We start from the raw sequence: 23,262 nt of genomic DNA, 5'->3' as shown, positions 1-23,262 counted from the left end.
AAGTCCTGTTATTGTTGAGGATAGTTTTAGCTATCCTGGGTCTTGTGTTATTCCAGATGAATTTGCAAATTGTTCTGTCTAACTCCTTGAAGAATTGGGTTGGTATTTTGATGGGGATTGCATTGAATCTGTAGATCGCATTTGGTAAAATGGCCATTTTTACTATATTAATCCTGCAGATCCATGAGCATGGGAGATCTTTCCATCTTCTGAGCTCTTCTTCAATTTCTTTCTTCAGAGGCTTGAAGTTCTTATTGTACAGATCTTTTACTTGCTTGGTTAACGTCACACCAGGGTACTTTTATTATTTGGGACTATTATGAAGGGTATCATTTCCCTAATTTCTTTCTCGGCTTGTTTCTCTTTTGTGTAGAGGAAGGCTACTGATTTATTTGAGTTAATTTTATACCCAGCCACTTTGCTGAAGTTGTTTATCAGCTTTAGTAGTTCTCTGGTGGAACTTTTGGGATCACTTAAATATACTATCATATCATCTGCAAATAGTGATATTTTGACTTCTTCTTTTCCAATCTGTATCCCCGTGATCTCCTTTTGTTGTCTGATTGCTGTGGCTAGAACTTCAAGAACTATATTAAATGAGTAGGGAGAGAGTTGGCAGTTTGGTCTAGTCTCTAATTTGAGTGGGATTGCTTCAAGTTTCTCTCCATTTAGTTTAATATTTGTGACTGGTTTGCTGTATATGACTTTTACTATGTTTAGGTATGGGCCTTGAATTCCTATTCTTTCCAGGACTTTTATCATGAACGGGTGTTGAATTTTGTTAAATGCTTTCTCAGCATCTAATGAAATGATCATGTGGTTTTGTTCTTTCAGTTTGCTTACATAATGGATCACGTTGATGGTTTTCCGTATATTAAACCATGCCTGCATGCCTGGGATTAAGCCTACTTGATCATGGTGGATGATTGTTTTGATGTGCTCTTGGATTCAGTTTGCCAGAATTTTATTGAGTATTTTTGCATCGATATTCATAAGGGAAATTGGTCTGAAGTTCTCTTTCTTTGTTGGGTCTTTGTGTGGTTTATGTATAAGAGTAATTGTGGCTTCATAGAAGGAATTCGGTAGTGCTCCATCGGTTTCAGTTTTGTGGAATAGTTTGGATATTATTGGTATGAGGTCTTCTAGGAAGGTCTGATAGAATTCTGCACTAATCCCGTCTGGACCTGGGCTCTTTTTGGTTGGGAGACCGTTAATGACTGCTTCTATTTCCTTAGGAGTTATGGTGTTGTTTAACTGGTTTATTGGTTCCTGATTTAACTTCCGTATCTGGTATCTGTCTAGGAAATTGTCCATTTCCTGCATATTTTCAAGTTTTGTTGAATATAGGCTTTTATAATAAAATCTGATGATTTTTTGAATTTCCTCTGAATCTGTAGTTATGTCTCCCTTTTCATTTCTGATTTTGTTAATTTGGACACACTCTCTGTGTCCTCTCGTTAGTCTGGCTAAGGGTTTATCTATCTTGTTGATTTTCTCAAAGAACCAACTTTTGGTTCTGTTGATTCTTTCTATGGTCCTTTTTGTTTCTACTTCGTTGATTTCAGCTCTGAGTTGGATTATTTTCTGTCTTCTAGTCCTCCTGGGTGTATTTGCTTCTTTTTGTTCTAGAGCTTTTAGGTGTGCTGTCAAGCTGCTGACATATGCTCTCTCCTGTTTCTTTCTGCAGGCACTCAGAGCTATGAGTTTTCCTCTTAGCATACCTTTCATTGTGTTCCATAAATTTGGGTATGTTGTACCTTCATTTTCATTTAATTCTAAGAAGTCTTTAATTTCTTTATTTCTTCCTTGACCAGGTTACCGTTGAGTAGAGCATTGTTCAACTTCCACGTATATGTGGGTGTTCTTCCCTTCTTGTTATTGAAGACCAGCTTTAGGCCGTGGTGGTCTGATAGCACGCATGGGATTATTTCTATCTTTCTGTACCTGTTGAGGCCTGTTTTTTGACCAATTATATGGTCAATTTTGGAGAAAGTACCATGAGGAGCTGAAAAGAATGTATATCCTTTTGCTTTAGGATAGAATGTTCTATAAATATCTGTTAAGTCCATTTGGCTCATGACTTCTCTTAGTCTGTCTACGTCTCTGTTTAATTTCTGTTTCCATGATCTATCCATTGATGAGAGTGGGGTGTTGAAATCTCCTACTATTATTGTGTGAGGTGCAATGTGTGTTTTGAGCTTTAGTAAGGTTTCTTTTACGTATGTAGTGCCCTTGTATTTGGGGCATAGATATTTAGGATTGAGGGTTCATCTTGGTGGATTTTTCCTTTGATGAATATGAAGCGTCCTTCCTTATCTTTTTTGATGACTTTTAGTTGAAAATTGATTTTATTTGAATTTAGAATGGCTACTCCAGCTTGCTTCTTCCGACCATTTGCTTGGAAATTTGTTTTCCAGCCTTTCACTCTGAGGTAGTGTCTGTCTTTGTCTCTGAGGTGTGTTTCCTGTAGGCAGCAGAATGCAGGGTCCTCATTGTGTATCCAGTTTGTTAATCTATGTCTTTTTATTGAGACCACTAATGTTGAGAGATATTAAGGAATAGTGATTATTGCTTCCTGTTATATTCATATTTGGATGTGAGGTTATGTTCGTGTGCTTTTCTTCTCTTTGTTTTGTTGCCAAGATGATTACTTTCTTGCTTTTTCTAGGGTGTAGCTTGCCTCCTTATGTTGGGCTTTACCATTTATTATCCTTTGTAGTGCTGGATTTGTAGAAAGATATTGTGTAAATTTGGTTTTGTCATGGAATATCTTGGTTTCTCCATCTATGTTAATTGAGAGGTTTGCAGGATACAGTAACCTGGGCTGGCATTTGTGTTCTCTTAGGGTCTGTATGACATCTGTCTAGGATCTTCTGGCTTTCATAGTCTCTGGTGGGAAGTATGGTGTGATTCTGGTAGGTCTGCCTTTATATGTTGTTACTTGACATTTTCCCTTACTGCTTTTAATATTCTTTCTTTATTATGTGCATTTGGTGTTTTGACTATTACGTGATGGGAGGAGTTTCTTTTCTGGTCCAATCTATTTGAAGTTCTGTAGGCTTCTTGTATTTTTATGGGCATCCCTTTCTTTAGGTTAGGGAAGTTTTCTTCTATGATTTTGTTGAAGATATTTACTGGTCCTTTGAGCTGGGAGTCTTCACTCTCTTCTATACCTATTATCCTTAGGTTTGATCTTCTCATTGAGTCCTGGATTTCCTGTATGTTTTGGACCAGTAGCTTTTTCCGTTTTACATTATCTTTGACAGTTGTGTCGATGATTTCTATGGAATCTTCTGCTCCTGAGATTCTCTCTTCTGTCTCTTGTATTCTGCTGGTGATGCTTGTTTCTACGGCTCCTTGTCTCTTCCTTTGGTTTTCTATATCCAGGGTTGTTTCCCTGTGTTCTTTCTTGATTGCTTCTATTTCCATTTTTAATTCTTTCAACTGTTTGATTGTGTTTTTCTGGAATTCTTTCAGGGATTTTTGTGATTCCTCTCTATAGGCTTCAACTTGTTTATTTATGTTTTCCTGCATTTCTCTAAGGGAGTTCTTCATGTCTTTCTTGAAGTCCTCCAGCATCATGATCAAATATTATTTTAAATCTAGATCTTGCTTTTCTGGTGTGTTTGAACAGTCAGTGTTTGCTTTGTTGGGAGAATTGGGGTCTGATGATGCCATGTAGCCTTGGTTTCTGTTGCTTGGGTTCCTGCACTTGCCTCTCGCCATCAGATTATCTCTGGTGTTACTTTGTTCTGCTCTTTCTGACAGTGGCTGGTCTGTCTTATAGGCCTGTGTGTCAGGAGTGCTGTAGACCTGTTTTCCTGTTTTCTTTCAGCCAGTTATGGGAACAGAGTGTTCTGCTTTCGGGCATGTAGTTTTTCGTGTCTGCAGGTCTTCAGCTGTTCCTGTGGGCTTGTTTCCTGAGTTCACCAGGCAGGTTGCTTGGAGCAGAAAAGTTGGTCTTACCTGTGGTCCCATGGCTCAAGTTTGCTCGTGGGGTGTTGCTTATGATCTCCCCGCGAGGCCAGCAACCAGCAGGACCTGTGCCGCATTTTCCGGCAGCCCCCGTGCACCAGGGTCCCTGATGGCGTTCGGTGTTTTCCTCTGGAGTCAGAGATGTGGGCAGAGTGTAGTCTCTTTTGGTTTCCCAGGCATGTCTGCCTCTCTGAAGGTTTAGCTCTCCCTCCCTCGAGATTTGGGTGCAGAGAACTGTTGATCCGGTCCCTTCAGGTTCCTGTGGTGTCTGTGGATCAGGGGACCTGCAGCTCTAGTGCCCCTATCTACTGATTCCTAGAGGCCGAATATATGCAAACTTATTTCTAACAGTGTCCATGGGATACACTTAGAGACAAAAGAATTATAGCTTTTACTTTCCAAAAAATGGAAGTTCCATTTTCCTTGAACCAGACATTAATGAAGCCTGCCTTTGTGCCACATAGCCTGCTTGCAACCTGAAAGCAGCCAGAGTACTGGTTAACTGTCCGGTGGGTAAATGTGCAGATGCTATAGTCTTTGCCTCAGTTTTCCTATAAATTAGAACATGGCAACAGGCATGGAGTGAGTGAAATTAGACTCTCCATTCTCATTTGTCCAAGCTGAAAATAAATCCTTTTTTTTTCTTACTAACTGCTGTTTTCTAATTTCTTTTTAAAACAGAGAAACTAAAGTAGTGGGTTTACCCAAGTGCTTTTTTAGAGAGTTCTAGGGACAAAGCAGTGTTCTCCTAAGATGCACCTTCCCTTGGTGGCTTTTGGAAAATGAACAATATGGTAGGCAAGAGGTGGGTGTGGGAAACTTCTCTTAGAACCTTCTCTTGGGTGCTTGCCATGAGTGATGGATGTCCTTGGATGTCAACTTGACTCCATCTGAAATCTACCAAAATCTAAGTGCCTGTGAGGAATCTCTTTCTTAATTAAATCATCTGAAGTGGGAAGGCCCATGTCTAATCCAGATCTTTGAGGTGAGATCTTTAATCTGGACTGCATCTTCTGTTGGTAGCCTATAGAAAGAACATGGAAGAAGGAAGCTGACTCTGTCTTTCACTGTTTATTCTCTGCTTGCTAGCAAGTCCATTTTTTCACTGGCTTAGTTAGGGTTTACTTCTTTGGAAATCTGGCATATCCAGCCTTGTGGATTGAATAACTATTGTAATACTGGACCTTAATTCATCAGCTGCCATTGTTGGACTATCTGGACCACAGTTTGTAAGGCAGTCTAATAAATTATATATATATATATATACATATATATATATATATATATATATATATATATGGAGAGAGAGAGAGATTTTCTTTCTATTAAGTTTTGTTTCTCTAGAGAATTGTGACTAATACCCTAGGAATCTATCTGTAGGCTTAAATGGGTCCTGTCCTCATAAACAGCAGCTTGTAAAACCAGGAATTGAAATGACAGGGCTTTGACTACTGATCAAAAGGATGAAAACGGGGCATGTCGCAGGTTGAGCAACATTCTGAACTCTACAGAAGGTTACTTACTTAGAAGCTGATGGCCATGAACAAGAACAATACCATTGCCTACTGCCCTTAAGGGCCAATATAAAGTAATCATTTGAACAGGAATAAAATCTTTTGGGAAGCTGTTGTAGAAATTTTACAAATTGTATGAAGTCTATTCAAAATGAAGACCAGCACGACAGTACTTTTGGTTTACTGTCACCTCTTAAGAGCCTCGATTTATAAGAAAACTTACTTATCTAAATTATATCAGTGTATGTTATCTGGGTTTATGAACACAGGAGAAGGAACAGGTTGCTAAGGAAAGATCAGAGTGAGATCCTGGAGTCAGTGAGAAAACCTAAAACTTACCAGACAAGGATGAGTGTTGTTCACATATAAGGAATGGTAAGGAAAAACAAAGAAGCCAGAATGGTGAACACTGACTTTCAGAGGAACAAGAAGCCAGGATGAAGAATGCTCAAGCATCTGAAATAGCAACAAGCTCTTGCAGACTGATAAAAGCAGAGTAGCTTGGGGGTTCTGGAAAAGGAAGCATATGTGTAGATCGAGCACACATATTCCAGTCTTTGTGACTGGAAAAGGTAAGATGGGTTTGTGGTATGTGTAAGGGAATACTTGGGTGGGGATAAATCAAAAGGTCAGACAACTAGCCTAGTTTGAATGGCTGAAGGCTTTGGATCTGGGCCTAAATATGGTTAGGAGGTAGACCAGAATGAGTTTGATTTATGAAACTTGACTACTCTCACCTGTGGTACACAAGAGGAATCCATACATGTGGAATGCTGAGAACTCTGTAGGTAAGGGATGGGACATGGTACTGTACTCACACAGTACTCCTGGTTCTTTTTTTAAAGCAGTATTGGCAAGGAAGACATTTTAGTTAAGATATACATGGTTTTTTACTCCTCAATTTTCAATCATAATTTTCTTAAGGTTGATGTCTCTGTCCAAAGTAGAAATGACTAAACGCCACAGCTGCTGTTGTGCTGTCTTGAAGCACTCTCCAAGGTAGGCTAAAATTACAAGTGCTGGTCTAATGTAATTTCTACTAATTTATTATCTAATTCAGCTTTGCACTTTGGAAATATGACTGCCTTCTTCCAATTTTCTTAGGCATTTCAAAGACTGAATATAGATAGATTGGCAATTGTGACTGAACAATATAATACGAAAATATTCTTTTACTCAAAATTCCTGACATAAAAAGATCAATCAGGCCACAGAACAGTTCTGCTGTGACTATCTATGGCTGTCAGCATATGTGTTTGGTTTCTACCCTTCAGGTAAGTAAGTAGAACAAAACTTCCATTCAACTCTGGCAATGGATGTTTGTTTGTGGTTGATGTGCTTGGTTTTGTTTTGCTGTTTGTTTAAGACATTTTTGAAATTGCACATACTCACTTGCACTTTTCAACAGGATTCTCGCTATGAGGCCATCACCATGTAGTAAGGTCTCCAGAAGCAGGTTCCCCTTACAGCATGGCTGGGATAAGAGCAGTTTCAACTGACCCTGGGCTGTCAGTTCTCTCGCTGATGGAGGCCTTTCAGAATGCAAGATAAGACAGAATAATGAAGTTTATCTATGAAATTAATAGCCTTAAAGTCAAAATGTAATGTTAACTCCTTTAAATATTAATTTCTCCCAGATTACTTTGAAAATTCCTTCGTGCTTGTTTACTTTAGGGTTTGCTCAGGGAAGGAATTACATTTAATCTCAACTAGCAAATTAACTATTTGTAACCTGCCAAATTTAAAACTGATACAAAATAACTCTGCCTATATTTTACAGATCTCTGCCTCTCTCTCTCTCTCTCTCTCTCTCTCTCTCTCTCTCTCTCTCTCTCTCTCTTCCTCTCTGTATACGTGAATGTGTGTGTGTGTGCGTGTGTGTGAGTGAGTGAGAGAGAGAGAGAGAGAGAGAGAGAGAGAGAGAATGTATGTTTGTGGGGTGTGACTACATATGCATTTATTTTGAGTGTCTTCATTTGTTTACTCCCTAGATACATAACAACTGTCTGCTATATACTATTAGCTTCTTTTCCTTTATGGAGGAAGATGTTCTAGTGAGTTTTTCAATACTTGGAATTTTGCTTTCATATTGAATTTGCTGGTAAAACGAAAGGAATTCAAAACTTCTGTGAAGGATCAGCCACAATCTATTTAACTAGAAAATCCTTACATCAACATGCAATTATCAGAATTAATGCTACCACTCACCCACTGACTTAATTAAGTAATGTCATCAATGAGAAATAGTTCCAAGATAAACAGGCTTCTGCTTTATAATCTGTTATCAGTTTGAGCAGAAAATCAACTTCTTCAGAGAACTGCTTTCATTGATAAGGGTATCAGTACTTCATCAGAAAGTGGAAATTACCAATAACATGGTTGAAATTTTCCCTTTAAAATCCCACAGCATGAATCATCTAAAGGTCATAACAGGAGAGATGGCCTCTCTATCAGCTCCTACCTCCAGGTTCGTGCCCTGTTTGAGTTCCTGTTCTGACTTCCTTGGATGATAAGCTATGGTGTGGAAGCATGAGCCAAATGACTCTTTCATTCCCAACTTGCTTTTAGTTGTGGTTGAGAACAATAACCCTAAGACATTGCCCTTTAACAAATTTAATAAAAATTCCACTTTCTCTGAATACTCTTCACTAAATGTTTCTCTTCAGAGTAGCCTCTGTATTAAAAATTAGACAAGCCTGCACAGGTCAACACTTATTTCTTCAAGTGGAAGTTTATCTCTCCATCTAGACTGGAGTGTCTTTAAGATATTGCAAGAGAGAGAGGAAAAAGAGAGAAGGGTCAAAGATGTAAATAAAGAAAATTTAAAGCATCTCCTTGGCATGGCATTGCAAACATTTCACAACTTCATGATGCACAAAATTCTCCAGTCTGTATTTAACTTTGATCCAATTCAAGATTTCCTTATGAAACTTTGATGACTAGAAGCAATAGCAAATTGTTGGGCATTTGGCTAATGCAAGGTAGGGAAATTCCTATCATGAGGAGCTGGTGGAACAGAAGAGACAAACAACTGAATTCTCAGACTAGAGCAGTAAAGGTCATGGCTGTGAGCATCTCAGGAATCTTCAGTTACTGTGCTAGCTCTTAGAAGAGCTTTAGTGTGATTCCAAAAACACAAAGGCCATTGTTCCTTTTTTCCTGCACCTTGGGTACTGGGTTCCAAGATGTTGGGCCCATGTGACAAAATGCACCTAGGAGGCAGTTGGTTGTAGGTGTTTGGTTTGCCACCCTTTCTTATGTAGTTAATGTCACTGCTGAAGACCTGTTTTGCTAGAATACAATCAGGGTCTCTGCTGAGGCTGGAAGGTGACAAGAGCAAGATTATGGGGGAGGGGAGAGATCCCAAGGTGGGGTTGTATCTGTTGATGAGTTTAAAACATGGGAGTCTCCTGGCAGTGTATGAAATTGATTAAAGACAACTAATGTTTTAAACTGAGTCCCTTGTTCATAAAACAAAATAGTTGAATGTCACTTCACTTTCCTTCATCAGAATCCCTGGTTAATAATAAAATCCTTCTTTTAACAGATGGAAACCTATTCATGGAGATACACCTCAATTCTTGGATCTTTCAACTTATCACAGATTTTGAAATGTACAGTAGAATGAATCACTATGAAGAAAAATAAAATAGTACAAACATTCCTCAGTCCCCAAGCTCTGAGTAATGAATGCACTGAAGAGTCTGTGTGGGGCATATGGAGAAGCATATGTTCACTCTTTCTCTGAGCTGGTAGAGCTGCGAAAGTGAGATTGGTATGAAAAAAATGACAGAAAGGGAAAATTCGTGTGTGTGTGTGTGTGTGTGTGTGTGTGTGTGTGTGTGTGTGTGTATCAATGCGTATGTGTCAAATTCTACTATGACATACAGAAGAGAACAAAAATTTACAAATCCATCAAAATTTATATATTTTGTCCTGGAAAACAATAAATTCATGGTTGAATTGCACTAAAATTACACTTCAATAAACGATGTGTTTCTGGGCCATGGATTGGCCCTCAAATTCCTCAAATCCTGAAATAATAAGGTTCAATCTTTATTGGTTTATGGAAATTACAAAGTATTATAGCCTAATAATTAAAAATTTTATCTCTACTTTAGCTCTATGACTACAAAGTCATTTATAATTTCTCCAATTTTTACATGTACTCACGGATTGTCTGAATCAGTGAACTCGCCTACTCCTAGTGCACACTTTCCCTAGTTCTCCATCTTAAAGTCCAAGACAAGAGAAACTTCTTCATCATCCTCAAGATATAATATGAGCTGGTTTACTGCTCAGGTTTTGTCACCATAAGTTAATATATCCTTCCAAATATGCATCTTGGAGAAGTTATTAGTAGCTGGTGGAACGAACTATGAAATACACTGATCGGGTATACATCGAGCACTGTTAGGGTACTCTTTTATGGTGTTGACCCCAACAAACTACAGGGGCCTAGGCACCAGGGGTGAAAAAGTGAGTCTCTTCTTCAGAAGTTAATTGTGATCTACTGGGAAATTATCTTCTTTACAATCCCATGGCCTCAATCCTATAGGTTTTGTGAGAAAAACAGCCTAATTTTTGATGACATGGTGTATGATCAGAGGAAGCTCTGAGTAAATGTGTGAGAAGCAGATGAATTTCCATGTGAATATGCTGTTGCTGATATGCGTACATGATCAAATTACCCAGACCAATGGGAACTGCCAAAGCTTTACTCAGTCTTAGTGCAAAGACTGACAGTGTAAGCAGAAACTATCAACCACGGCTTCCTCCTTCAAGATGACTGAGGCCTCAGACTGCTTGGTACTGATTCCCTAAGCCCACTCCTTGTTTAGCTGTATACAATAAACTCATCTCTTCACTCCAGATATATAAAATAAGCACACCAAGTCTACCAAGTGTATCAGAGGTTATAACCCAACAGATCCAAGCTTTTCTGTACAGGTGTCTGTGTTTCCGTCTTTTCTTCATTCCCTTATGGCCCTGTCAGATCACCCTTTGAGGAAGAAGGTCTTAGTGACTTCACTGGGAAAGCAACATAGATCAGAAGGCATGAAGAACAGTGACAACAGGAAGGCAGAAGAGGTAGTAAAAGAATGTGATCACGATAATCATGACAATCACTTGCAAATTGAAAAAAGAAAAACAGCCACAGCAGGAACTAAACCAGTTGGTTAAGTGCTAGTCTGTATTTAAACTTGCTTGTTGGGTGTGGGAGGGGGAGGAGAGATTGAGACCCAGATTTTCTGTACAGCATTGGCTGGCCCAGAACTTGCTCTGTCCTGGAACCTGGTTAGTGTCAACATCTGTCTCCCAAAGGTAGGCTGAAAGGAGAGTGCTTTGCTCAATTTTCTCTTCCTTCTTTCCTTCCTTCCCTTCTTTTCTTCCTTCCTTCCTTTCCTTTTTTCATTTTTTAGAAGTTTCGATCAGTTTTCATTGTAAAGAAACATGACAGGATTCAGAGAACTTAACATGGGGAAGAGATCTCAATGATATAGAGACAAACCATTTAGGAAGTCAGTGACTCTACAGTTCCTTTTCTATAACTCTTGGATTGTGCTAGGTAGATCAAAGGGATAGGAATGCTTTAATTTCCCTTACTTTGGGGGGCAAGACTATAATGCCTGAGAATTAATGTTCCCAGAGAGGAGCCAGAAAAGACAATCCAGTTGGTAGAGCACTTGCCTAGCATCCACAACTCCAAATTTAATTCCCAGCACCACATGAATCAGGTGTGGGGATGACACTGTGATCTCGGCACACACACAGGTGTGGGGATGACACTGTGATCTCCACAATTGAGGATCAGAAATCATGCTTGCCTTTTGCTATATAGCAAGTTCAGGGTCATTTTTGGATACATGAGATTTTTTTTCTCCAAAAAAATTCTCAACTAAGGACTGATGCTGGGAGTTGTTCATGCATTCTGTTTCAGAAACCTTATTCTTTTGGTTTAATAACAGGAACTGAAAACAAAATAGGTATTTTGCATTGTTTCTACTCCAAGTCTCACAGGTCCTACCCACAGACAGAAAACCACTGGCAATTAAGGAATAATGAGGGCTAAAAGGAAATAGTTTTTCCCAGGGAAGGGCTCCCTTATTTTAGCCAATACTAAGTGGTCATCCCTAAAACATATAAGTAACACTAAATAGACTGAGTATGGTGTATTTATATGTTTAGATACACATTCACAAACGCACACACACATACACAGACGCCCATGTACACATGCAGGAGACAATAACAATTAAAAAAGAGTCAAATGGGTGGGAACATGCAGGGGAAGTTACTGTAAAGAGGAAGGGATAAAAGAAAAATTATGTAATTATGTTTAAATTTCTAAACATAAAAAATTAATTAAAAATAAAATGTATTGACATATAAAAAACAAAAACAAACAAACAAACAAACGAAAAAAAAAAAAAACCAAAGAAAACCCAAAGATCTGCCAGGCTTAAGTTCACCCATTCTTTCAATAGCTGCCTTGAAAGATGGCCCAAGTCTCTCTTTGCTTCACTATCTGCTTCTTTCCCAGTGTTTCATCTATTCAGAAAATAAATGACTTCCATTTGTATTTTTGTAATAGGATCTCTTTCTCAAGAATATTCTAATTGGGATGGGAATGAAAATACTTAGTGTGTATCTTAATTCCTGTTTTGAGAATATTGAGCAAATACTCCAAAGACATTTAGTTAATAGATGTGGCTGCCTAAAATCCAGGTTCCCCAGATTTCAAACCAATGCTCATTCTTTTACTTCATGTTGTTCCTCGTTAATCTTCATGGATATTTTGTAGATAAGTTGCATTTTCTGGCATGGAAGATGTTTGGATCCATTCAATCTTCCTGATTAAAGATACCAAATTTTTAACCCCAGACTGAGTTTGGTCTTAGGGTTATGTCCCAAATTGGAGCCATGTTACTTAAGATATAGGAAATGATTTCAACCAGATGGTTTCTGGCATGTATCGCTGGGAGAAATTTATACCAGAAAGCATAAGGTACATTAGTCAGAGAACAAAGTGAAAAACATAACTCAAGACAAGCTGAGGGTCACAGTCCTAGTGGGGGGTGGAGCAGGAGTATGGAAGTCCCAGTTTACGACTCTTCCTTTCCTACAACTCATCTTCCAGACTCTTTCTAAGAAAATTAGTGAGGGAAACTTTTAAAGTCACCTTGTCATCTTTCTCCAAGAAGATAATTTCTAATTTGGGTGACTGTTGTTGTAAAAATATAAAAATAAAAATGTATTGTTGGTCTTTTACCCCGCTAGGTCCGCATGGCGGTGCCCAGATATCTGCTAGATATCTTGGCAGAAATACATCCCAGCCGCACACTTTCCTACACTCAAACCCTCACATAAAAGAACACACAACACAATAATCTTAGATCCAATTGGTAAGATATAATTGTCCACTTAAACATACAAAGCCCGGTACCATCCATCCCTTGAGAACATTAATAACAACCTGTAAATACACAGAGCAGAATCTTAACATCACCTGCCATCTTGTCCTGCCAGAGCTTCTCAGCCCCTCTCCTCCACCCCCTCTTCCTCTCTCTCCTAGTCTCTTCAAACTTCTCTCCCGCCCATCCTTCCTTCTCCTCCAATGGCAGGCCTCCTTCTATCCTGTACGTGCCTCACCTGTGACATCATCCTACATGTGACACTCATCTGCATAGACATATGTAGACTTGTCTTGACAGTCAGGCTAGCTTTGTCTACTAACATAGATTTACTTTCTTTAAAAACAAATATTATGTGTGTGCCTCCTCACAGGTGTATATGTGGTACTGGGAATTAAACTGGGGTCTTGCACATGCTAGGAAAAACTCTACCAATTATATTCCCTAACTCTCTTCTCTAGGGGATTTAATTTCTTAGCATTACGGCTAATATTGTTTAAATGTTAGGGAAATTCAGGGTACGTGCATTTCTTCCTTTTTGGTCCATCTAGCATGAACTAAGAGATAAAGAAAAAGTAAACGAGTATTTTTAAGGTTAATTGATTTTAATTTTGTAAATAATGTAACATTTCAGTCATGAGTTTAGGGGTCTCTCTGAAGTCCTAATATAGCCATGAGTCAGTAAGACAGTAGAGAACAGAAGTCATTGGTCACACCCTTTCAGGAGTCAAGTTATCTCTCTGGAGACAATGACTACTATTAGTCCCTGATATCAAATAAAACCCTATTACTGAAAGTTCCAGACAGGTTTTTTGTTTGTTTGTTTGTTTTCGTTTGGTTCTTTTGGTTTGTTTGTTTGTTTTGCTTTTGACATCACACTTCTAAGAAGTGTGGACATCCAGTGAGAAACCAGTTCTATTTTCTTTCCATGTTATCAGCCTTATAGTAGATCCTTTTAACAGGTTTAGATAATTGATAAACTTTGCCACTTCCTGAAATAGGTACTTCTTTACTAACCAGTTGTTATGAATGGCTGCCAAGTGGATATTTAATGTGGTGAGTGGCTTGGAGGAAAGTTAGCTCACTGAATTCTCATAACCCTCCCTTGAGAATAACCTGGAAGGGAAGGGAAGAAGATATTTATGGATAGAGAAAATAAACAATAGTCTTCTGTGGAACGTTTAAGTAGCTCAATAAGATGACATAATATTTACTCCTCAACTTCCTCATCAAAACATAAAATGAAACAGAAGCTCATGTAGGTTAATTTATTTTCTAAGATCCAAAAACAAAATAAGTATAGAAGACACATTGGCTTCTTCTGTGAGGGCCTATAGTTTTCTGTCTGGTCATAGTGGAGGCTTAATTTCTCTATCATTCACATAATTTTTTAAAGTCATAATCAAAGAAGAAATATAAACCTTAAGATTATATATATATATATATATCTCCACCCATCTATCCATCCACTTATCCATTTATCCATCTATCCATTTATCCATCCACATATTCATTACATACTGCCTTTAGCATTGAGAATCTTTTCAAAGCTACAGCTACTGTCCACCCATCCTCCAGAACAGTTATGTAAAAGCTCTCAGTGCTCTTTCCTAGATGGCTCTGTACTTGCACTTGGCATCTGAGTACACACCCTCTCAGTGCTTTCCTCAATGCTATGTAAAAGTTTGCCAGCAATAGCTAGGAGACTTTCAAAATATTTTATATTGAAATATATGTACACAATTTCCCCCATCCTTTTCCTAGAAGGCAATTTTCATCCACCTCTTTGGAAGTTCTCCCCTGAGGATATTAGAAGTAACCAGATAATCAAAATCACACTTCCATATCTGAGATCTACTGTGCATATCGAATCTCAGAAATATTTCATATTGTACTTTGCATTAAATTGTTCACTTATTCATTCAACTACTATATGCTAGGTGACTTCTAGACCAGGGAGACAGAAGAATAAGCAATTGTGGGATTTGGAAAAGGATTCATTTATATTTTAAATGATTACATAAATAAAGAGAAAATTATAGTTATAGAAGCTGAACAGAGGAAAGGCAAGTTAAGATATACAGTAATAAAATGAAACTAATCTTTGGAGTTGAAAGGCTTTCCCTACAAAAGTCAGCAGGGCCAAGGAAATGAAGGGAAATGGGCACTTCTTCATTAAATAAAGATGAAGATGTGGAAAGTCAGGTGGAAAGGGCAATTATGAAGAGCACACTTCACATTGTGATGGTTCTCAGAGAGTTTGGAGAAGAGGGATAGAAAACACATATATATGTGACAATGCTAAGTGGGTGTATCTGTGTGTATATATCTGTCTATGTGTATATGTACATGATATGGTATGTACATGGTATGGTACATGTAACTTTCACAGACCATGCTAAGTTTGTGTATCTGTCTGGGTGTGTATGTACATGATATGGTATGTACATAGTATGGTACATGTATAATGTATGATACTCATTGGAAGACTTTAAGTCATAGGTATAAAAAATAAAGTTTGAGTTAGAAAAATTGGTTTGGGTTTGAAAAATTCGAGCTATAGTTTAGAAAATAATGGAGATGAAAGTCAACACACAAATTATAGAAAACTTACACTTGTAGTTCAGTGGTAGAGTGCTTGACAGGCTCAGCACTATCTAGAAAAAGCAAAGCTAGGATGTGAATTCAGTCATTGCAGTAATGATGAAAGAGGTTATGTTGGTTTGAACTCAGGTGAAAGTGGTTTAATGGATGGTAGATTAAAAGTTTAAAATCACGGAGACTTAGCAATAGGGTGGAAAAGTAGCAGGAAAAGAGGCTCTAAATGCCCTCCTAAAGGTCTGGCCTACACAGCTGAGTGAAGTTAGCATTAGCTAAGACAAGGTGGATAGAAGAGAATTGGTTTGGAAAGGACAGTGTCTGTAATCTCCAAGCATGTATATCAAGAAAATATTCATGTACATTTACATCTATATGTCTATAGACTTCGGAGATACTATAACTGATTTTAATAGACTGCAGTATAAAAGAAGTACAGTGGATGGCAGAAACCTTAGTATCACTTTTAAAAAGTTAAATGATCTGCATTCTTCTACACGCTGACCTCCAGTTGAATCAGCACCATTTGTTGAAAATGCTATCTTTTTTTCCACTGGATGGTTTTAGCTTCTTTGTCAAAAATTAAGTGACCATAGGTGTATGGGTTCATTTCTGGGTCTTCAATTCTATTTCATTGATACCTGCCTGTCTTTGTAGCAATACCATGCATCAGGGTCTAAACTGCCAAAGAGTACACATGGAGGGACCCATGGCTACAGCCACATATGTAGCAGAGGATGGCTTTGACAGACAGCAATGCAAGGAGAAGCCCTTGGTCCTGGGAAGGCTTGATGCCCCAGTATAGGGAAATGGTAGGGAGGTGGGAGTGGGTGGGTGGGGGAGTACCCTCACAGAAGCAGAGGGAGGGAGGATGGAATGGGAGTGTCTGGAGGGAAACCATGAAAGGGGATAACATTTGAAATGTAAATAAATAAAATATCCAATTAAAAAAAAGAATTGCAAGAAGAAACATTTTATGGAACAAAACTAACAAAAAAGAACTACATGATATCAGGGCATTGGGGGTATATACCTTTAATCCCAGCACTCAGGAGACAGAGCCAGGCAGAACTATTGAGTTCAAGGCTACAGAGTGAGTTCCAGGACATACAACCATACACAGAGAAACCCTGTTTCACAAGGTTAAACAAAACAAAAAGTTATATGAAGATATTCAATATCTCAGGGGCAGGTCTGCAGACATGATACAAAAAGAGACATAAAAGCTGTGACAAGAAAGGAAGGAGGAAATTGGTGGGATGTCCTAAGATGGGGGGAGTTGACGATAGTACTTTGACCATGGTAGTCAAGTCAGTATCATGATTTAGTTTGCTGAGTTCTTGTGTTGAGGAGAGAAATTTTTGGTCCAATTTTCCTTAACCACCTCTTCCATTACCTGTATTGCATAGAAACATAGCTTACATGGAGAAAGTTTGTGAAATATGTTTATCAAAGAAATGACTATATCTTGAATTAGATAAATATTTAACCAGCATCACATAGTTAGGCCAGGAATTCTTTAATATATTTAGGCTGGGAGATGAACTATATAACCACGAGCAGTATTTTCTTAAGTACAAGCACAACAGAACACAAGCTCTGCAGCTGAGTAGTGAACAGCCTGGTGTCAGAATGTGGTGTCCTCAGAGAATACAATGAGCAGGAGAAATCAGTGCTCTGTTTATTCACGCTGACTGTGCAGCTCATGTTCAGAGTGCACTTGTGACCTACTTAGCAAAGGAAGACTTGAAAATTACTTGGAGGTTTTCAAATAGTTTAATGAAGATTCAAGTTTAGGAAACATAAAACAGCATTAGAAGAAAACAGTACAAATTACTATGATGGCTAATCTTGGTTGTCAACTTGACCACATCTGGAATCAAGTAAAATCCGAGCATCTCGCACACCTGTAATGAATTACTCTTCACTGCATTATTTAAGGTGGGAAGCCCCATCCTAAATTGAGGCCATATCTTCTTAAAACGGTTTACATAAAAAATGGCACAGAAAAAGGAAACTTTTGCTCTTTGCCTGCTTTCTTTCCCTCACAGGAACCTTATAGACCAGTTTATTTTCTTTCAGCATTTTGATTGTTTGGGTTTTCTTGGTTTTTTTTTCTCTTTTCTAACTTCTACCCTACATTTAATTAAGTATATTTAATATTTTTGAAAGCTGACTCAAATCTTTCCTGAAATAATGTATAAGTACAACATGAATGGATGCCATATTCATTAAGATGCTGGACTGGCAAAATGGCTCAGCAAGGAACGGTGCTTGCCACCAAGACTGATGGCATGTTTAATCTCCGGAGCCCATGGAAAGGAGGAGGGAGAGAATGAACTCTACAAATTGTCTGACTTCCAAAAGGAATCTGTGACCTGTCCATTCCCTTCCAATAATAAAAAAACAAGCAAATAAATAAAAGAAAATTTAATTACTATGAAGTTTCATCAAATTAGCTATTTCAGTGACTTCTTTCCTACGTTTTCTCAATTCTTTAAATAAACTTTCTTATGAGAAAACTAACTTGTTTTCTTTTGTTATCATCTAACTCGTATTTTCCAAAACATTTTTGATGCAGTACAGTGTTTTCAAGAAGTATTTGGAGTAAAAGAGAAGAGATCGTTGGCTTAGTACGGAAAGTGGATTGAAAAAGAGCAACTTTTCAGGCCGCATATTGCTGGTCTAAGACCCCCTCACCCATTGCCATGCCTGTAAATGTAAACCAATAATGATTTCTTTTGAAATCAATTTTTGATGCCCAGATTATATCACTATTCTAACATGTTGAGCTGTTAGGCACGAGCATCAAATCTTTCTCAGCACATCATATGGCCCCAGCAGAGGACAGTTGTCAGAATAGCAGGCATCCGGTGGGAAGCAGGGAAAGGGTGACTATATCATACTCTTCATGGAAATTCAGACCAAAGGTGTTCCACAAGAAGAAAGCACAGAAAAAAGGTCTAAAGTAGAGAATGATCAACAAAGACAAGTTAACAATTGCCAAGCCTTAATCATGCATAAGGACAGTGAGGTAACTGGAGGAGAGAAAAATGATGGGTGTTTGGCAAACAGGGTACAAGGGATACAAAACAAACTACCTTAGGATTCTGGGGAAGAAGGGCACACAACGAAACCTGTTCTACACATGTTTAATAATAGTAAAATGAACAAAGTTCATTACAATGATTTGCAGAAGAAGCCTGGCTTTGAGAGGTATTTTGAGACAATGTTTACTGGCCATGCAAAATAAAGACTAAGAATAGGCAAAATAAAGAACTCAAACAGTTCTATCTTTTAGGATTTATGAACAATGCTTGTGTATGGTTATCTAAGCAAGGGGGAGGAAGGACAATCCACTATCACAGTAGATAACTCAAGAATGTGGACAGCTGGACATAAAATGCTGGACAAAAGGCTAACACTCAGCCATAAATATGGACGTATGATAATTTTGACAGAGGTTGTAAATCCACCCATTAGAACAAAGAACAATCAGAGAAAGCAGGCATGATTCTTGCTTTCATAATTTTTTATCTTAATGAAGTAAAATTGTAGTCATAAGAAATCTTGAGGACAGATTAAAAACAAAATCATGTGTAAAATCCCACCAGAGATAAAAACTAAAATGCCTCCTTGGCCTTAACCCTCTGGTATCTGATGGAATTTTGTTTTATTTGTATTTTTTTCTTCAATGCTCTATGTATGGTGGAATTTGTATAGCCCAGTGCTTCTCTATGGTATCCAGCCTCCTAGTAACCATTGCTTACTAGAAAACAAGACTTGCCTTATCCAGATTTTAAGGCACCTATCAATTACCTCAAATCCCCCTTGGATACAAACACTGTAAACCAGTGTGTGAGGGGCAAAGCAGAGTGGAAAAACCAAAGGACACTTTAGCGGTAAATAACAGGAAGACAACTAGGAGGAATTCCTCAGATGTACACACTAACATTCACTCTGATGGTGTTAATCCACTCCTGGAAAGGTGAAGGTGTTTTTGCCAAGACTAACTCAAGTGGAATAGGATTGACTGGCTTGTGGACCTCATCGCCAGCTTCTTTTTCTTCAGAAATTGCTACCTGCATCAGACAACATCTTTCCCTTTGCAAAGTGCTTTCTACCCAATAAAGATTCACAGAGGCCAAGAGGTGAGAGGTGTGAAGCACTACGCATATTGCTTCAAATGGAGCTGGCTTGAATAACCCAATTAACTATAAATCATCACGATTTGTAGTTGTCATAGATCTTTAAAAATCAATCGTTTTATTGATTCTTTACTAGCCTATTATTATAGCTATCCTGTAAGTGATTTTTTTCTAATAGTAGTATAGAGCATTAATTTTCCATTTTCTCTTATAAACAATACTTTAATAAATATTTACACATAAAACTTTGCTATCATCTCTACTTTATTCCTAAAAATGAATTTCTAGAAGTGGATTTCCAAAGACATTTTTAAGGTTTCAGAATAGGCTATTAACATGGTCCCAGAAAGCTGGTACCAGACACCATATTATACTGGGGATGAACAAGGGAACTCAGAAGCAAATCATTCAGTTGGAGTGATAGATTGTTTATTAACAGAAGCAGGAAGAAAGAAACTTCTTGTTTCATTTATACTTGAGTATAGAAAAAAAGACACTAAATATGAAAATTAACTATTTGAAAGGTAAAGCCATTTCTGCGATAACTTCCCTAGTTGAGCTGAACTAAGCAGAGATGAGAGTAAAAATATTATGGAGTCTCACCCAATGGAGGATGGGTGGCTCCAAAGAGAAAAATGTGTGAATATGAAATGTGAACTCAGGGAGATGGTGACAGAATGCATAGGACCTGCACAGGTCAAGCCAAATAGGTCCTAGCACTGAGGGAGGCAGGTAGACACAGGACCCCACCCCTAACCAATGTGCAACAGTTCATAGTATATTTCAAACATACATCAAGGCTGCCATGAGATCAATATAATCTCCTCTAGCTATTCATGAATTTTCATTCTCAGATACAAAGGGAAGGCATTTGTCCAATGATATATTCTTCAAAGAATCAAACTGCCATGCTATATAATGCCACAAAATGTCATCAGACTTTTTGGAAGTACATTTTACATTGTGAATGCTTTTTCTGACTTTTAAGTGTTGTTAATTAAATAATAAAAATGAAAGATCTTATTCATAATTACAAAAGTTACTCCTCTCAACTTCTAACTAAGATTCTGAGTTAAGCTAAATTAACAATATAGTTTTGTTGTCTATACCACATAATTAGCTGCCAAACTGTTAAATCCCCAGTCGTAGATCAAGAATGAATTTTTAAATAGCTAGGTAATTAGCTTCAATAGAAGGAAGTTCTCAAAATCTACCTTTTCTATTACATAACTTAAATTATGATTAGAAAAATGATTATGAGTACTGTGGCTTCAATTTGGGTGCTTAAAAATTGTGGAATTATCCACTTCCTCAGTTATTGTCAAATTCTTTTTGTGAGACCCCATCACACCCATGAAGCAAATCTGTAAAATTTGTAAAAGAATCACAGAATTAGAGAGTGTGGAATTTGGAAGCTCCTACCTGAGGAGAGAAGGATGGAACTGTGATAGGCATGAAATCCAGTGTAATGGCTGATTAAACAATGGCGTGAAGGCATTTGAAGCTGACTCGTCCCTACCATCCTGAAAAGTCCTGAGGAAAACAAAAGTAATTATTTTAGAATATGCAGGAAACATCAACTATGAAGAACACTGAAATAATTTTGGAAATTAAATCAGTTTTCACAAGCCAATTTATTTTTATATAATATTGTGTCATTTTATTGAGGACAATTCATCCACCAAAACAACAGAAACACACACACACACACACACACACACACACACACACACACACACTCAAACCAACAATTAATATCGTAATGAACCATTGTAGAAAAATCCCTACATAGAGGAAGGTATAGTTATGTCATTATTATTTAATTTTAGAAATTCACATTATGAAATTTGTCAAAGATAAATGTCCACATAAAGTACAAGGAGTACAATCTATGTCTCTTACAACTAGTATTCTTGTTTTTCATACAGTTTTAATCAACCTACCCTCAGTGAGTGCTAATATTTGTAATATTTGCTCCTCTAAATGACCACCTAAACAAGTAAGTCCACTGAAATGACAATATCAGTGGACAAGCCGGCGCGTAAGGTAGAACCTGGTTAAAATAGAACACAACTTTGTTGTGGAAAAAAAGCCATTTCTATTGCCTCACACCACTATCTTGCATTTCGTATTGTCATATTTCCTATATGTGACTTTTCTCTCCCCTCATAGTCTTGCAGAAATGGGTTATCTTCGAATAAATCTATTTGGAGATTTTTTTTTGACATTCACTATATCATCATCTCCTTAAACCTATTTTGTTTTAGCTTCACAAAATTTCGGATCAGAGAAAAATTCCCCAAATAATTGTCCAAGTCAGTTACATATACTCGTTCAATGCAATCCACAGAGGGAATGAAAAGACAGAGGCTAGCTCAGAAGCAGAGTGTACTTTTCCAAGGGGTCTCTCTTTCATACCAGCAATGAGAGATCCCTAAAGAATTTACTCCCCCCACTCCTACTGGTCCCTCCATATAAAGCTCTTCCCTTACTCCTTCCCCCTTTCCTCTGAGAAGGGGCAGAAAACCCGTGGGTATCACCCCACCCTGGCACAAGTCACTGCAGGACCAGGTGCATCCTCTCCCACTTGGGCCAGACAAAGCAGTTCAGTTAAGACAATGGACCCACAGGCAGGCAACAGGGAAGCCCTTGCTCTAGTTGTTGGAGGAACTCTACGAAGACTGACCTGCACATCTTCTACATATTTGTAGGGGACATAGGTCCAGTCTGTGCTTGTTTGTTGATTGGTGGTTTTGGTACCTGGGGAGCCCCCAAAAATCCAGGTTAGTTGACTATATCGGTCTTCCTGTGGAGTTCCTCTCCCTTCCAGATCTCTCAATCTTTCTCCAAACTCTTCCACAACTATCCCCAAGACCCACAGTCAAACACTGGATGGAGCTCATGGAATATTGGAGTTTCACATCTTATAACAGAGTTCCATAGGAGTAAGGGATATAAATTGGTAGGGGATTAAGGATAACTGTAATGATACAGTACTAGATCAATGAGAAGAGCCTAAACTAGGAGACAAGGATAATAATCCCTAATTCAATAGAAAGAGTAATAGTCAGCCTTTAATGACAAGGGCTTTAAGGTGGCATGAGGGTGATGATAGGAGAGAGACGTGAGTGTAATGGAAACAGAAATTTCACTTAAGTTTAGTCACAGAGATCCACGGACATTTGAAATATAACTAAAGGGAGACATAGTAGGAATTTGAGTCTCCTGGTCCAATATATACAAACAAAGTCTGATTTGAAGATATCCATGTGGAAGTCATCACACAAGAGTGGATGAATTTGCCCACTGAAAGTGTGAGATGAAAAGATAGCCAAAGACAGATCTTTGGACTAGCATTTAAAGCGTGACATGAGAAAAATAAGTAGCAAAACAAAACTGCAAAGAAAAAAGAAAATTAGAGAGAAGGCAAAGATCCAGGAGGAAATTATATTAGGGAGGCCGGGTAAGAAGATGGCCAATAATGTTCACAGATGCAGAGAAGGGTAAACAGAAGAGACTACAGGAGTTAGTCATGGCATGCATATGAACGCCATTGTCCTTGTCTGTTTAGCTGGATAGAGGAAGAAATGAAACTGCAGTAATTGAGACAGT

At 38.1% G+C, this 23,262-nt stretch overlaps 1 protein-coding gene across 18 annotated transcripts in view; it reads right to left on the bottom strand.

Annotated features, from left to right (window-relative positions):
• The window catches only part of Kiaa0825 (KIAA0825 homolog), a 561,052-nt gene that overhangs the window by 366,445 nt on the left and 171,345 nt on the right, over nt 1–23,262 (bottom strand). For 17 of the 18 annotated variants that reach the window (XM_017591153.3, XM_017591158.3, XM_063281463.1 and 14 more), the window contains 2 exons: nt 21,073–21,183; nt 6,882–7,021 (listed from right to left, as the gene is read on the bottom strand). In XM_017591153.3, coding sequence (XP_017446642.1) covers nt 6,882–7,021; nt 21,073–21,183 — 251 coding nt within the window. Of the gene's footprint in view, nt 1–6,881; nt 7,022–21,072; nt 21,184–23,262 lie in introns of those variants that run through there. The other variant, XR_005501450.2, reaches the window with a different exon arrangement.

Source organism: Rattus norvegicus, chromosome 2 (genome assembly GCF_036323735.1).
Source record: "Rattus norvegicus strain BN/NHsdMcwi chromosome 2, GRCr8, whole genome shotgun sequence".
Lineage (NCBI taxonomy): Eukaryota > Metazoa > Chordata > Mammalia > Rodentia > Muridae > Rattus > Rattus norvegicus.
The sequence above is the reverse complement of the archived record's forward strand: the minus strand, read 5'-3'. Positions and strand labels throughout refer to the sequence as shown.